At 28.9% G+C, this 16,403-nt stretch overlaps 1 protein-coding gene across 1 annotated transcript; it reads right to left on the bottom strand.

Moving 5' to 3' along the window:
* On the bottom strand, positions 1 to 1,261 carry LOC139871180 (uncharacterized). The gene is made up of 3 exons (XM_071858917.1): positions 1,159 to 1,261; positions 559 to 1,044; positions 1 to 8 (listed from the first exon to the last, which is right to left on the bottom strand). Exons 1-3 carry the CDS (start codon positions 1,259 to 1,261, stop codon positions 1 to 3), a joined length of 597 nt encoding a protein of 198 aa, XP_071715018.1.
* Positions 1,262 to 16,403: the final 15,142 nt, after the last annotated feature.

The raw sequence follows: 16,403 nt of genomic DNA, 5'->3' as shown, positions 1-16,403 counted from the left end.
TCACATATCTGATATGAATGAAACATATTTAAAAAATAGATTATACTTAGTGGAAATCATAATAATGTAACATAATTCAAATATTTTTAAAAAACATTATACATACATAATAGTTCAAAGATATCATACAAATGGAATTTTTTTAAAACATTTCTTCAATTAAGTCTATAAATGTTGCAAGACTTCTTTGTATACCACATTTTTTTATTGTGTTGGATAGTTTGTTATCCTTGTCTAAGATTAATATCTTCATTCCTTGGCGATTAGTTACCCGAGATAGTGCAACGTATAGTTGTCCATGACTAAACACCGGTTTTGGAAGAAATAAACCAATACGCGATAGTGATTGTCCTTGACTTTTATTTATTGTCATTGCAAAGCACACTGACAATGGATATTGTCTTCTTTGAAATCTAAAAGGTATTCTCTTGTCTGTCGGTACGATAAGCGTACGTGATAATGCTGTAATCTTCCCCACGTTTGAGCCCGTTAAAATTTTTGTTTTGATGATTTTTTCTCCTAAGTGCACAATTTGTAAACGTGTAGCGTTACACAAACCTCTTGCCTGATCTATATTTCGAAGTAACATAACTGGTACACCAATTTTGAGCCTCAGATTGTGCTTTGGTAAGCCACCAACTTCAATGCTATTTAGGAAATCGGTAGTGTATAGTTCATTATTAAAGTCAGCGTCTCTCTGTGACGCACATATACTGTCTGAGCAACAATATGACCTTTCTTCTCCTTCCAAACACATCATCATTGTATCATTAATGATGTTAACTACTTCATGAGTTGGAGCAAGAATTGCACGTTGCTGATAATATTCTAGATTGCCAAGATTAAGAAGATAATCCGGATAAATAGTTGAGATGATAGAACCAATTGGATCATCAAGATCTGTTATCAAAAGATCTTGTGAAATTTCAATATCAAAAACTCTGTCTTCAGATTCACTGACATCACTGTTACCTATTTCAAGTATCCATTGAGCAAAACTTCTAGTATTGGCATCAGTTTCAATACCACATAATCTCATGTTAGCTGTAAGTTTTAAAATAGTAACATAATCCCACAAATAGGAAGAATTTAGAGATGCATCTACTATATCTTCTCTTTTACCTTTTTGAATAACATGTAATATTTATCTAAAGTCACCACCAAACACAACTGTTTTACCCCCAAAGAGAGTATCCATACTATCAGGATTGGATTGACGACATATATCACGCATACAACGATCCAGTGCTTCAACGCACATCTTGTTAACCATCGGGGCTGTGACGACCCGAAAATTTCTGACCAAATTTAAACTTAATCTTTATATGTTTACGACACGATAAGCAAAGTCTGTAATGTTGAGTCTCAAAAATTTTGAACTGTTTTATATATTCAATTGACCTTCGACCATTCCCGATGATTCACGAACCACTACTTGTAAAAAGATACATATGTATTTAAATATATAAATATATGATTTCTATTCATAATTATTATTATTATATTGTAATGTATAAATATTAAGTATTTAATAAATGTTATATAAAATATGATATAAAAGATGATAAAAGAAAATACTAAACAAGATGATTAGGAAATTATAAATATAAGATAAGTGTATAGTTATGATAGACTTGTTATTATGAAATCATTATTACTATCATTAACCTTATTATTAATATTATAAATTTTATACTTATTAATATCATTATTATTATGTATTAACATTATCATTATTATTATTATCATTATTATTAATATAATAATTATTATTATTATTAATATTATTATTAATATATATAATTAGTATATGATATAATCAGATGCAAACAAGACTCCTTTATTTCGTTATCTCTTTTTCAATTTTTGTTTTTCTCCTGCTCGTGATCTCAATAACCAACCTCCACTATCACTAAATAACAAATCGATCAATTCAATGTTTACTCAATTACGAAAGTGGGATAAATCATTTCACATGCGCTAACACATATTATGAATCATCACATAGTACTACTCGAATCTTTTCTGCCTTTTGATTTTTGTGTGGGGTTGAAAACTAGCCAAATATCTTCTATATTACTATACAATTTAAATTCACGTGATTCCATCGATTACTGTTTTTCTCTTGGTCTCATTTGATCAACTTTCTATTATATATATATATATATATATATATATAACCACCATATTCTTCATAAACCCACAGAATCCAAATACCATTGAACCATCGAATTATTGCTCTCTCTCTCTCTCTCTATCTCTCTCTCTCTCTCTCTCTTCATTTCCTACTTCTGTCATGATTAGATCCACGAACAACCACCATAGATCCACGTTACTACACCGGTTACAACTGTTTCTTTTCTTTTGTTTCAGTTGACAAGACAACCCCAAAACTATCGCCTTTAACTTACTGCTACTTCTATGCGTATTCTCTGTTTTGTTCGTAGACCACACAATCCGAACACCAATATCATCTTCTACTCATCCCTTCTTCTGTTGAACAATATCAATAACCCCATCGTAAATTGCTGCAATTTATTCGTTGACTTCTATTCTATTCTAGTCGTAACCCATAAAGAACACTAACGAAAAACCCTATTGCTACTGCTCTCCTATTCGTAAACCATCACCACCACACTAAACCACCATTGATAAACACCTGCTACTATTCCATTTCTATATTTTTTTTTTCATCGAACACACTTACATATTGCAGCTTCTTTCATTGTTCTTATAGTTCAAAAATCAACTTTTGTTGCTGCTGAAGACTGTCGCTGCTACAGCAGCTTTAGTAAAACGCCACCATAAACACTACAACATCACCACCTAGACCAACGTAAAAAGGCTGCTGTACCTGCTTCAATTATTTCTGTTTTCTGTGGTTATCTTAACCTCAACACCACCTACTTTAATTGTATCTGTTTCTGACCGAAGCTCCACATCACCTTTAAGAACTAACGAATTCAAACCCACTTGCTTTTTGATTAAAGGTGATTATTATTGTTTTAAATTACTAGCGAGTGCTCCTCTTTCTTTTCCTTCATGGCCAACAATAATGAAACTAATAATTCCACTTGAATTATTAAAGGAGGTCTTTTTATTATTCCTTAAAAAAAACATATGTCTGCGTATAGATAATAGATCAAAGAATCGGGCTATTGATATAGGCCTGAGTAAATCTTGGGCTTAGATGAAAGGTTGGGCCGTTATTAATTAACTGGATTGAAAATGGGATTGAACAATTGGGCCGTAATAGGTTTAGTCATATTTGATGGACCGTGTAATTATTTAGTGTGTTGGGCCGAGTCCCTTTTCACGTTGGGCCAAATGAATTGTTTTTGGATTGATTATGTTGGGCCGATGATTGTTAAGAGGCCTACCTTATTATTGAGCTGTGATATGTTATACGGTCCCTGTGGTGATGATACATGAATCACGATATAAACGATTATGTTTTGGATTAAGATGATGATTTATTATGGTATCGTATGGTTATCATGGTATATGATCATGATTATACAATGTTAAAGATGATGAATGATGGTAGTTTAAATTGATAATGATGATCACGATTATCATTGTGATGTTAAGATGATGATGGTTATACATTGGAAATGATAGTGACGAGATGATTGTAAAAGATGATAGTTAAGTGATGATGAGGGTTATGATCAACGAGTAATGTTAAAATGTTTGATGATGATTCAAAACAGAAAACTAAGTTAAAAGATATTAAAATCTTAATAATAATAATAGAAAAACTGATACGGAGTAATGGTTAAGGATGTTATCGGGTTATTGGGACGTCGCGGGTTCAAACCCGGACTTGGGAATTTTTTTAAAGACTACATCTTTGAGGTAGTTATTTAATTTATTTTCTTATCATTATTATTATTCTTATCATTATTATCATTATAGTTATTAAAATAATTGTTAGTATTATTAGTAAAATCATTACTTTTATAGTTAGTATTATTAGTAGTATTATTATCATTATCATTATCATTATCATTATCATTATCATTAATAATAATAATAATAATATTATTATTATTATTATTATTATTATTATTATTATTATTATTATTATTATTATTATTATTATTATTATTATTATTATTATTATTATTATTATTATTATTATATTATGATTACTACTTTTATATTAACAATATTATTAAAACAAATAAATATTTTCTATATAAGAGTATATATTACAACTACCATAATATTACATATAGTTATATATATTAAGATCATTTATATAAATATTTATATGTAACAAATTATTGATTTTAAATATAATATTAAACTATATAAATATTAACTATTTTAAATATATACAAATTAAATATATAAGATATATAATTTAAGATATAATATATGAATTTATTTGATTACAATTATATGTGTTAATAAATATATAAATGATATAGGTTCGTGAATCCGAGGCCAACTTTGCATTGTTCAGTTCCGTCGTATGCATATTTTTACTACAAAATATCGTATTGTGAGTTTCATTTGCTCCCTTTTTAAATGCTTTTGCAATATATATTTTTGGGACTGAGAATACATGCGCTGCTTTTATAAATGTTTTACGAAATAGACACAAGTAATCCAAACTACATTCTATTGTTGGATTATCGAAATCGAATATGCCCCTTTTTAGCTTGGTAGCCTAAGAATTGGTGTTTATGATAATTGCCACCAATTGACGCGAATCCTAAAGATAGATCTATCGGGCCCAACGAGCCTCATCCGGGTTACGGATGTTTTAGTACTTCGATTTATCTTGTCCGATGTGAGTCCCGAAATGATGGGGATATTCTATATGCATCTTGTTAAGGTCGGTTACCAGGTGTTCACCATATGAATGAATTTTAATTCGCGAGTTACGCGTGTCAATATATGAAATCTTGTGGTCTATTAAAATGATGGAAATGAATGTTTATGATAAACTAATGAACTCACCAACCTTTTGGTTGACACTTGAAAGCATGTTTATTATCAGGTATGAAAGAAATCTTCCGCTGTGCATTTGCTCATTTTAGAGATATTACTTGGAGTCATTCATGACATATTTCAAAAGACGTTGCATTTGAGTCATCGAGTTCATCAAGATTATTATTAAGTCAATTATAGTTGGATATATTATGAAATGGTATGCATGCCATCAACTTTCGATGAAATAAAAGTTTGTCTTTTAAAAACGAATGCAATGTTTGTAAAATGTATCATATAGAGGTCAAGTACCTCACGATGTAACCAAATGTAATGTATTCGTCCAGATGGATTGGGACGGGTTGCTTCATGTGGTATCAGAGCGGTGGTCGTAGTGAACCAAGTCTTACATTAGTGTGTCTAACAGGTAGTTGTTAGGATGCATTAGTAAGTCTGGACTTCGACCTAGTAGTTGTTAGGTTATATTAATGAGTCTGGACTTGAATCTGGTCTGCATGTCAAAAGTTTTGCTTATCATTCTTTGTCGAAAAATATCTACCTATCAATTTCAGTCTCGACACGTCTTATTGCAATTATTGCATAGATGGTGTACAGACAAATTCATATCCCATCACACTAAACCTTGTCTGATACGTTTCCTTAATTCCCTCCGTAATCTACGGGATCTTCTGTACTATATATAGGTAGTATTCTATGTAATTAGAATATCATCCGATATTCGAAAATCATTTCATATCAAAAATCTTCCAACTGATCATGTAAGATGGATCCTACACCTAGCTTGGATTCCATTAGTTCCGGAAGCGATTTTGAGATGTATATTGAAGTAGACTCCGAAGTCAATGAACCAGAAGTGCCTCAACCATGTAGCTATTTTTCTTTCTGGAGGAGATGTGGGTGGGTCCGAGACTTACTCACTCGATAGAGAAATGAAGAAGGCGAACCCTACCGTGAACCAAACTTACCTCCTAACATCAGAGAAAATGATGTACTCACCGGTGAACCTATGTGCAACACTGTTTTCACCCTTCTTGCCAAAATATTCTGCCTCGAAGATCGCATTACTACAATCTCAGAAAATATTCAACCTCTACTTTCGAATACCAATCGAAGGGGAATAGTAGAAGAAGTTAGGGAACTCCGTATTGATAATCAAGATCTATTGAATCAGATGAGTGGGTGGATAGAAATGATAGATTGTAAGATAGAAACCCTGACAAGAATGGTGCGTGATTTACAAGCTATACTTATTACACCAACATCATCACCAACCTCAGCATCAACAACACTTGTACCATCGACAGCCACATCCACATCACCAGCCTCGACATAACCATCTGTACCGCGAGCATAATCTTCGTTCTACCTATCGTTCTATCTACTTTATCTTTGTTCTACATATCGATCTACGTATACCTCAATTATCTTCGTTCTTCATGGAGATTATGTAATCTCTAATGTTTTAGAAATTATATATTCTTGTTCTAACGGTAAATCAAATGAGATTAATATCATATTAATTCATTAAATCTATGATTACATCTGAAGAAAATATATATGTATATATGTTTTCATAAAGATTGTAATTAAAAATTCTTTTGTACAAACTGTTAATGGTGAAATTATTTTAATGGGTAGGTAATACCCGAGGAATATTTAGATTGCACATTAATAAGTAACACTGTACATTTTTCGAATCTGATTCAACAGTCATTTACTATCCTACTTGCATCCACAGATACATTAATCCGTTCACCACAGAATAACCATTTTCATTCAATTTCATATTTGGATTTTAACTTATCAGAATCCAACAAGTGGCATAATGAAGAAAACATTGGACAAAATAAAATTTGTTAGAAACAAACAAATTAACTATGAAAAATTTTGTTAAGAATCCACGCTAACAAAATCCTAGCTAACTGTTCCTAGCTAACTGCTAATTCCTTATTACATTTTAATTATCGCAATTTATTTTATCGCAATTTAATTCTCGCAATTTTTTTTATTGTTATTTAATTTCTGTTATTTATTTTACGCACTTTATTTATTGTCATTTAAATACTGTTAATTACGCATTTTAAATATCAGGACACGTATACAAGGTTTTGACATATCATATCGACGCATCTATATATATTATTTGGAATAACCATAGACACTTTATATGCAGTAATGCTCAAGTTAGCTATACAGGGTTGAGGTTGATTCTAAAATAATATATATACTTTGAGTTGTGATCGAGTCTGAGACATGTATACAATGGGTCACGATACATATTAATTAATTCGAATATTATATATTAAACTATATATGAATTGTTGAACCACTAATTGTGGACTACTAACTGTGGACTAATAACATTAGATAATTAAAATGAATTAAAATATTGATTAAACATATGAAACTAAACATTTCTTCAAGTTTGCCACTTAATTTCATCTTAAACCTCATTTGTATCTCGACGATTACAATCTGCGTTCAAACCTTTCATGATTCTTGAAAACACCTCAATCGAGAGGATGAACCAACCAAACTTCATCTACAGAAAGAAAGATTTATATAGTTATGCACCTGAAAATACTCGGAACCTGAGTAAACGTTTAACACGTATCTGTGCTAGCTTCTTTGGCATTGTTATTACCAAAAATAACTTTGCAATCTCTTTCCAAATTAGTCAATTTTGTCACAGCTCCAACAAATCAACTTCAATTTTTCATTCAAATAAACCTTATTATAAAGATTACCCCTTCATCATCATTACCAGGGAACCGTTTATATTCCACCATATTATCAGCAGATGTACCAGCAACTTTAACTTTATTCCCTCTGAAAAATATTTATATTATTCATGAAACCCCATCATGTATTCATCCACATCCTATAACAATAATTGCCATACCAACTACCAAGAATCAATAATCATCAATCATTATTTCGAATCTCGCAACGTTTCTACATCAACAGATATATGTATACATATAACATTTATCTCTTAGAATTATGATCTTCCATTCTAAAATTCTGAAAATCACCCAGTCTATGAATCAATACTCCAAATGTTGAAAAAGTTGAATGAAGACTGTAAATGACGTTAACAGCCAGAAGTTTGATGATAAAGAATGAAGTGTTGGAAACACTCAATGGAAAATTTGTACTGGAAAACGGATTGAGCAAACTATGAAGGAGGCTGTGGACAAATCACAAGGACTAAACCTCCCTTCAAAGAATCCGAATGATTCAGTATCTGCTGAAGTCATTAACGAATACCTTGCTTCTGACTCTAAATCTTTGCGAATAAATCTTCTTCATCATTCTTCGATATTAGAAGATATCATCGTATCATTCATTATAAATATCCTAGATATTTCTGAAGATATTTTCATAACTATTCTTATATGAAATCATTTATCTTTTCGTAATATCAGTGTTACATCAGAAAAGAAACTATTTTAGTTTCTAAATTCTGAAAAATTCGAACTTAAAAAAAAAAAAATTTGAATGCTTTTGAAATAGTGTTGGAAATTGATGCATGAGTTAGTATAATATAATGACACTTGATCAATGTGATTATATTACAGTAAGTTGTGCTGAGTTTCTAATGGGACATGATGATTCACAGATCATAACGTCATCATGTTCCATGTTACATAACCCTTTCATTCTGCTTAACTTCTGAACATATCAAGAAAGTATATTCTTGATAGTTCTATTCTCAGTGATTCTGGTAATTTGACAATTCAAATCGTGCTATTACGTTCTTTCTTGTTTAAAACATTAAGTTCATTCGAAACTCCATACTTACAAATTCTGGACCATTACTCGCTTTACTAGAGGTCGAGAAGAGAATAAAAAGGCAAAGAGCTCCAAAATATAAGAGAAAATATAAAGCCCAATAACAACACGGAGGTTACAAACTGTGGATATTAATACGAATAGCAATATAAAGACACGGTAGAATTAAGAATAGTATCGCCCTAAGGTAATAGTAGAAGATAACAGATTCTTCTGGTGGAAGATTGAAAAGAAGGATGACAGAAATAATAATTAGGAAAATATCAAGAATTAGAACAGAATTAATCATTTTCACAATCTTTTGGATGTATCAATTAAGAAAGAAAGTATAGGAATGATGAGAATAATGGAACAGAAGAGTTTAATTTATAATGGAAATATCAGGCAGAGTAATCAAGGCAGATCACCGTATTTAATTATAGAGATCTTAATTTCCTTATTCGCCGAAGAATCAAATCTTTTAGATTTCGAAGATTTTCTTTAAATCCCTTAAATTCCGGAATTCAACCCTCTACGTCAAAAGTTAAGACGAATCTTTACTTTTCCTATTTCAATCTTTTGTGGTAGCTTCACTCATACGCTTCAAGTAACCGAATCGTTTAATCTATATTACTCGGTAATGATAAAACTCTATTTATCACTCATATTCGCCAGGAAAACATTTTTATTGTTAGCCATGGCGACCTTAATCAAATTTCGGGACGAAATTTCTTTAACGGGTAGGTACTGTGACGACCCGGAAATTTCTGACCAAATTTAAACTTAATCTTTATATGTTTACGACACGATACGCAAAGTCTGTAATGTTGAGTCTCAAAAATTTTGAACGTTTTATATAATCAATTGACCTTCGACCATTCCCGATGATTCACGAACCACTACTTGTAAAAAGATACATATATATTTAAATAAATAAATATATGATTTCTATTCATAATTATTATTATATTGTAATGTATAAATATTAAGTATTCAATAAATGTTATATAAAATATGATATAAAAGATGATAAAATAAAATACTAAACAAGATGATTAGGAAATTATAAATATAAGATAAGTGTATAGTTATGATAGAATTGTTATTATGATATCATTATTACTATCATTAACCTTATTATTAATATTATAAATTTTATAATTATTAATATCATTATTATAATGTATTAACATTATCATTATTATCATTATTATTAATATAAATATTATTAATATTATTATTAATATATATAATTAGTATATGATATAATCAGATGCAAACAAGACTCCTTTATTTCGTTATCTCCTTTTCAATTTTTGTTTTTCTCCTGCTCATGATCTCAATAACCAACCTCCACTATCACTAAATAACAAATTGATCAATTCAATGTTTACTCAATTATGAAAGTGGGATAAATCATTTCACATGCGCTAACACATATTATGAATCATCACATAGTACTACTCGAATCTTTTCTGCCTTTTGATTTTTGTGTGGGGTTGCAAACTAGCCAAATATCTTCTATATTACTATACAATTTAAATTCACGTGATTCCATCGATTACTGTTTTTCTATTGGTCTCATTTGATCAACTTTCTATTAAATATATATATATATATATATATATATATATATATATATATATATATATATATATATATATATATATATATATATATATATATATATATATATATATATATATATATATATAACCACCATATTCTTCATAAACCCACAGAATCCAAATACCATTGAACCATCGAATCATTGCTCTCTCTCTCTCTCTCTCTCTCTCTCTCTCTCTCTTCATTTCCTACTTCTTTCTTGATTAAATCCACGAACAACCACCATAGATCCACGTTACTACACCGGTTACAACTGTTTCTTTTCTTTTGTTTCAGTTGATAAGACAACCTCAAAACTATCGCCTTTAACTTACTGCTACTCCTATGCGTATTCTCTGTTTTGTTCGTAGACCACACAATCCGAACACCAATATCATCTTCTACTCATCCCTTCTTCTGTTGAACAAAATCAATAACCCCATCATAAATTGCTGCAATTTATTCGTTGACTTCTATTCTATTCCAGTCGTAACCCATAAAGAACACCAACGAAAAACCCTATTGCTACTGCTCTCCTATTCGTAAACCATCACCACCACACCAAACCACCATTGATAAACACCTGCTACTATTCCATTTCTATATTTTTTTTTCATCGAATACACTTACATATTGCAGCTTCTTTCATTGTTCTTATAGTTCAAAAATCAACTTTTGTTGCTACTGAAGATTGTCGCTGCTACAGCAGCTTTGTTGCTGTAAAACGCCACCATAAACACCACAAGATCACCACCTAGACCAACATAAAAAGGCTACTGTACCTGCTTCAATTATTTCTATTTTCTGTGGTTATCTTAACCTCAACACCACCTACTATAACTGTATCTGTTTCTGACCGAAGCTCCACATCACCTTTAAGAACTAACGAATTCAAACCCACTTGCTTTTTGATTAAAGGTGATTATTATTGTTTTAAATTACTAGCGAGTGCTCCTCTTTCTTTTCCTTCATGGCCAACAATAATGAAACTAATAATTCCACGTGAATTATTAAAGGAGGTCTTTTTATTATTCCTTAAAAAAAACATATGTCTGCGTATAGATAATAGATCAAAGAATCGGGCTATTGATATAGGCCTGAGTAAATCTTGGGCTTAGATGAAAGGTTGAGCCGTTATTAATTAACTGGATTGAAAATGGGATTGAACAATTGGGTCGTAATAGGTTTAGTCATATTTGATGGACCGTGTAATTATTTAGTGTGTTGGGCCGAGTCCCTTTTCACGTTGGGCCAAATGAATTGTTTTCGGATTGATTATGTTGGGCCGATGATTGTTAAGTGGCCTGCCTTATTATTGAGCTGTGATATGTTATACGGTCCCTGTGGTGATGATACATGAATCACGATATAAACGATTATGTTTAGGATTAAGATGATGATTTATTATGGTATCATATGGTTATCATGGTATATGATCATGATTATACAATGTTAACGATGATGAATGATGGTAGTTTAAATTGATAATGATGATCACGATTATCATTGTGATGTTAAGATGATGATGGTTATACATTGGAAATGATAGTGACGAGATGATTGTAAAAGATGATAGTTAAGTGATGATGAGGGTTATGATCAACGAGTAATGTTAAAATGTTTGATGATGATTCAAAACAGAAAACTAAGTTAAAAGATATTAAAATCTTAATAATAATAATAGAAAAACTGATACGGAGTAATGGTTAAAGATGTTATCGGGTTAGCGGGACGTCGCGGGTTCAAACCCGGACTTGGGCATTTTTTTAAGGACTACATCTTTGAGGTAGTTATTTAATTTATTTACTTATCATTATTATTATTCTTATCATTATTATCATTATAGTTATTAAAATAAATGTTAGTATTATTAGTAAAATTATTACTTTTATAGTTAGTATTATTAGTAGTATTATTATCATTATCATTATCATTATCATTATCATTATCATTATCATTATCATTATCATTATCATTATCATTATCATTATCATTATCATTATCATTATCATTAATATTATTATTATTATTACTAATATTATTATTATATTATGATTACTACTTTTATATTAACAATATTATTAAAACAAATAAATATTTTCTATATAAGAGTATATATTACAACTACCATAATATTACATATAATTATATATATTAAGATCATTTATATAAATATTTATATATAACAAATTATTAATTTTAAATATAATATTAAACTATATAAATATTAACTATTTTAAATATATACAAATTAAATATATAAGATATATAATTTAAGATATAATATATGAATTTATTTGATTACAATTATATGTATTAATAAATATATAAATGATATAGATTCGTGAATCCGAGGCCAACTTTGCATTGTTCAGTTCCATCGTATGCATATTTTTACTACAAAATATCGTATTGTGAGTTTCATTTGCTCCCTTTTTAAATGCTTTTGCAATATATATTTTTGGGACTGAGAATACATGCGCTGCTTTTATAAATGTTTTACGAAATAGACACAAGTAATCCAAACTACATTCTATGGTTGGATTATCGAAATCGAATATGCCCCTTTTTAGCTTGGTAGCCTAAGAATTGGTGTTTATGATAATTGCCACCAATTGACGTGAATCCTAAGGATAGATCTATCGGGCCCAACGAGCCCCATTCGGGTTACGGATGCTTTAGTACTTCGATTTATCATGTCCGATGTGAGTCCCGGAATGATGGAGATATTCTATTTGCATCTTGTTAAGGTCAGTTACCAGGTGTTCACCATATGAATGAATTTTAATTCGCGAGTTACGCGTGTCAATATATGAAATCTTGTGGTGTATTAAAATGATGAAAATGAATGTTTATGATAAACTAATGAACTCACCAACCTTTTGGTTGACACTTGAAAGCATGTGTGATGACCCGGAAATTTCCGACCAAATTTAAACTTAATCTTTATATGTTTCCAATACGATAAGCAAAGTCTGTTATGTTGAGTTTCAAGAATTTTGAACCATTATCATATATTAAAATACCTTTTGACTATTCTCGACGATTCACGAACAATGGTATGTAAATAAATATAGATGTATATATGTATATATGTATATGTATATGTATATATATATATATATATATATATATATATATATATATATATATATATATATATATATATATATATATATAAATGTAGGTATATATAATAATTGGAAATAATAACATATAACTGAAACATTTAAATCAAATATGTAAAGTATGATACAAAATAATTAAGCTGTTATTAAAATAAATATCTAAATATTTATATAAATATATAAATACTTATTAAAATAAATCTATGTAAATATATATGTGATTTTTGTACACAATTAATATACTGTGTATATTGTATTAAATATCCAAATATGTTGTATGAATATTACATAATTAATAATATGTAATGTTAATATATTAAATAACTATAAGTTAAAAATATAGTTATTATATTAATGAATATTACTTTCATTATTAATATTAATATCAGTATATTAATATTATTAATTTAATACATAATATATAAGTATGAGATTTGATAAGCATAATTTGTTATATCAATATTATTAGTATTGTAATATTATTATTAATATTATTATTATTATTAATAAAATAAATATATTCAAACATGTAAGAATCAAATTCTATTATATATCATTTTCCACTGTAATTGATTAGTTGATACTGTAGCTGATTATTGAATTTAACCCCATAATTGAACAAGGATCTACCTACTTCCCTTGATTAATGATAGTTTCCCTTGATTAATGGTAGTAGGAGACAAATAACCACAACAATTCAATTATTCATTTACATGCCGTGTTTTACAAAAAGCAAAACTTTCACTTTTCAAGTACAATTATAATGAATCATATGGAGTAATAATTACATAATGATAGGCCTACTATCTGCGATTAGTACGGATACTTCTGTGTCGAAATTCAAAGATCACACAAACCTATCATCTCAACTAACACTTTCTATCACTCTCTATTGTGTCCCTTGCTTCGTAAATCACTACAAATCATCTTGTTCGCTGCTGCTACAACTATTAACTTATAGATGTTAGTCTTTGATGCCTCAGCTGCTATGGTACCTGTTTCTGTTAAATACTACTACGTTTTATATACTTTTATTGTTCCGGTTGTACAGACTAGTTAAACGAAACTACCTGCTTCTATTTTGTCTTCCTTGTTCGAGAAAACCACCACAGTCACCATAGTTCCATCTTTCACACCACCATCTTAAACCATGAACTACCATCAACACCTAAACCGTTTACTACACTTCATTTTTTTCTGTTTCCTGCTCAGACCAAAACACAATGCATTTAATTATTGAAACCACCTACAATTTAATACATAAGGTCACAAGTATAATGAAGATAAAGATAACTATGATTCTATGATTGTGTATAGTGAGAAAAATGATGATATTGATAATTCTTTATGTTTCGATTTCCTTTTTCATCCCATACTACCACTGTAACAATATCATGTTTGAACCTAATCATCAACTATTTATTAATACCATTTTGGGGAGTAATCAAGAACTAAAACAACACACATCATATAAACATGATTTTGATCTAGAATACCTTTCATTTCTGCTGCAAACCTGTTTCAACTTCACTGCTGGGATTCTGCTTTCTGTTCAAGTTTTACAACCCAAAACAAACCAACATCATCACCATGAGACAACCACCAACATGAAACCTTTAAATCAACATCAAACAACCTGCAAAACCATCTTCACCATAGCCAAAATACCAAAAAACTCTATTAAAATTTGTTACTGTTTTATTTATTTTTTTTATCTCTATCCGATAATTTCCATCATTCAAAATGGAATCTATGAGTACTACTGCCTACTCCTATGTATTTTGATCAGGACTCGGACAACTTTGGACTATTACTATTTAGATCGAACAATATCATCATTTTTTTTCTTTCTCTCTTCGATTTCCATCATTAAACCACTAAGAACATCAAATTGTTACATTTGTTTTGCTAAATTAAAGAGAGAATTAAAGAAATTAAGAGGATAATCATTGAATCGAATACTTACTTGAATCAATCGATTAATCGATTACATGACTGATCGATGGGGGAATGACGATTAATGAAGACAGTTAAGTCTGATGATGACTGTGACCGATGAGGAAGATGAATCGGTAACCTCCTAAACAGTTATGATTTTTGCTTGATTGAATCCATTGATGAATTGAAGAAACCCTAAAAACCTCGATACTTTCTCTGCAAACCTCGATCTGTTTTCTTTTTAGGAGCCACCATATGAAACGTGTGGTTATTTATATAAGGTATGATTATAATTAAAATTTTATTATTATTATTATTATTAATATTATAGTTATTATTATTATTATTATTATTATTAATTGTTATTATTATTACAAGTATTAAGTATTATAAATATTATTATTATTATTACTAATAAATATTATTATTATTATTATTATTATTATTATTATTATTATTATTATTATTATTATTATTATTATTATCATCATCATTAATATGAGTATTAAGATTATTATTACTACTATTATTATTATTATTATTAACATTGTTATTAGTATTATCATTGAGATTAGTATTATCATAAAAATTATGATTTCTATAAAAATTATCATTCTTATAAAAATTATCATTTTTAAAAATTATTATTATTAATAAAAGTATTTCTATTAAAATCATCATCTTTGTTATTATTATAAATAGTAACATTTTTATTATCATTATTAGTATTATTATTATTATTATAAAAAGATACAAATTGTTATTTATTATTAGTGACATTATTTTACTAAATAAATAGCGATATAAGAATATAATTGATAAATATCACATAACAACATTAATATTTTCATAATAAATACTAATTATTTATCTAAGGTATATAAAATAAATATAGTTAATATAGTTACCAATGAAATATACAAGTTACTGAAATAACAATTAATAATAATATCTAAACTGGTTCGATTACGATTATTTGTCTTAATATATATA

This window comes from Rutidosis leptorrhynchoides, chromosome 10 (genome assembly GCF_046630445.1).
Source record: "Rutidosis leptorrhynchoides isolate AG116_Rl617_1_P2 chromosome 10, CSIRO_AGI_Rlap_v1, whole genome shotgun sequence".
Taxonomy (NCBI): Eukaryota; Viridiplantae; Streptophyta; class Magnoliopsida; order Asterales; family Asteraceae; genus Rutidosis; species Rutidosis leptorrhynchoides.
This window is presented reverse-complemented; position numbering and strand designations above follow the sequence as displayed.